The sequence below is a fragment of the Carlito syrichta genome, unplaced genomic scaffold (assembly GCF_000164805.1).
Source record: "Carlito syrichta isolate Samal-C Ts95f unplaced genomic scaffold, Tarsius_syrichta-2.0.1 Scaffold287507, whole genome shotgun sequence".
NCBI classification, from domain to species: Eukaryota; Metazoa; Chordata; class Mammalia; order Primates; family Tarsiidae; genus Carlito; species Carlito syrichta.
Genome location: NW_007231603.1, coordinates 7,706 through 9,955, shown reverse-complemented (window position 1 = coordinate 9,955; position 2,250 = coordinate 7,706). Strand labels below are relative to the sequence as shown.

Here is a 2,250-nt window from a genome sequence, read left to right as displayed (position 1 = left end):
TCAGCCTTCCGAGTAGCTGGAACTACAGGCGTGCGCTACCACGCCCAGCTAATTTTTGATTTATTGTAGAGATGATGTCTTGCCAAGTTGCCCAGGCGGGTCTCGAACCCGTAGGCTCAGGCAATCCGCTCACCTCAGCCTCCCAAAGCGCTGGGATTCCAGGCTGAACCACTGAGCCCGGCAAAATCAGATTTTTTTAAAGAACAAATGGTTTCCAGGAACTGCAGGCTTGTAAACCATCAACTTCAGAAGGGGTTTTTAGATAAGACTCTTTTCCATTTCCATGAAATGGCCAATCTCTGGGCCATTTGGCCTTTCTCAAACAAAACCTGCCTGGTGCCTGGCAGGTCTTTAAATTTGCAACTTGCCTTTCAAAAGGAAATACCTTTAACTGCTATCAACCCCTTTCCTGCCCCTGGGCTAGTGGGAGTTATCCCAGGTGATTGCCATGAGGCCAACTACTGATCCCGAACCAGCTACATGTGTTTTTGTGTTTATTCACTCCATCATATAAGAAATATATTTGAGCATTTGCCGCATCCTAAAGGACTGCCTGTCTGGGGCAAGCTGGGAAAGGATGTGCTTTCCGCCCACATTCCATTGGCTGAAATTAGTCACATGGCTAACTGGATGCAAGGGAGGCTGGGAAATGTAGTACCTCACTGGTGGACCCCTTGAGAACAGCTCACCTGCCATACTCTGTTTTCTCAGCTGTAGACTAGGGGTGATGACCCCTGTCCTGCCCATGTATTGTGGCATCAGGGATATAAACACACTTTGCATCTGCTAGGCAAGGCTTAAGGTATCTGCATCAGTAATAGGAAGAGGTACCAAGTTTTTGGTTTTTTTGTTTTGCTTTTTTTTTTCCTGAAGAAAACTCGGATGACTTTCTGTGACAATGGTGGCCACTGCTGATTCCAGTCAGATGCTGGAATTGGGGGTGCTTTTAGGTGCAGCTGCATTTCAACTGGTCCTGGACTTTGGTCCTGGCTTGGAGAGGTGCAACTTGCAGCTGCTTCCTGGCTAGGATCCCTTCTTGGCCTCAGGCCCCAACATCGAAGGGATGGTTCTAATAAGTTTTATGTTTTGTTCACAGGAGCAACCAGGGTTTTATGCACATGAAACTGGCCAAAACCAAAGAGAAATACATTCTGGGTCAGAACAGTCCCCCGTTCGACAGCGTCCCGGAAGTCATCCACTACTACACCACCAGGAAGCTACCCATCAAAGGGGCCGAACACTTGTCCCTCCTTTACCCAGTGGCTGTGCGGACCCTGTGAGTGGACCAGCCCCGCCCTGCTCTGTGACAGATCCTGAGACTTGGAGGCGCCAGAGGCCCCTCTGCCCGCCAACCGGTCCGGCCAGCTATGGCCGTGTCAAGTTTGTGTCGTGTGTATGGTACTAGCACACCACTGCATGTCTCTAGAATGCTGTTGCTACTTCCGGGGGCTGGAGAAGGCCTGGATAAAGACCGGGGGACAGCCAACACACCGCCCCAGCCCCAAGTCCCCAGCCCCACCCCCTCCTTGAGTTTCTGTGAATTAAAATATTTGCAAATCCAAAGAGATGCCTTCCAGGATGAACAAAGGCAGAGCAGCCCTGGGGGGCAGAGCGGGACGCCCTGGCTCGCATCTCTTTGTTCTCCAGCTGTCACGAATTCACACCTGTGTCTGGGGCAGTTTTCCCATGGCCCCCTTGCTGGTGCTGGGAGCCAAATGCTGGCACTTGGAGAGCCCAGGGGTCCTGCCCCACTGGTTTGTGTGTGTGTCTGAGTGCGCGTGGAGCACAAATGTGAGAGAACATGGTCACACACAGATGAGTCTGCCCGCTGATCTACCTTAATCACTCAGTGTAATCATTAGGCGATCTTCAAGGAATCATTGTGCCGTCAAGAGAGGATTCAATTATTTATGAATAGGTTGTGTAAATAAAATAGTCATTTAATATATAGTCTTATCCCTTTTTTAATATACTGCAGAAGGTCTCTGAGGGGGCTTGTCCACTGGTTTCACTCCCAGAGCAAGGGGTGTCTCCTCTGGGCCTGCTGCGGTGACAGACCAGAGAGGGGAGGAAGGCAGAGGCCCCCGCCCAGGCCCTCAGCAGCTCCTGGATGCCAGATTGGCCTGCTCTGGGGAGTAGGCTGAGGCAGTCTGGCACACAGGCCTGGAGGAGCACAGCCTAGCCAGAGGGGTTTCCCCAGCCCTGGGCACCAACCTGCAGGAAAGTGCAGCCAGACCCTGTGTTCAGGTT

At 51.6% G+C, this 2,250-nt stretch overlaps 1 protein-coding gene across 1 annotated transcript in view; it reads left to right on the top strand.

The window, feature by feature from the left end:
• Nucleotides 1–1,948, top strand: part of SHB (SH2 domain containing adaptor protein B) — a 107,630-nt gene extending 105,682 nt beyond the window's left edge. Inside the window, exon 8 of the mRNA XM_021709848.1 lies at nt 1,097–1,948. Within this exon, the coding sequence (XP_021565523.1) occupies nt 1,097–1,280 (184 nt within the window). The 3' untranslated portion in view covers nt 1,281–1,948. The remainder of the gene's footprint in view (nt 1–1,096) is intronic.
• Nucleotides 1,949–2,250: the final 302 nt, after the last annotated feature.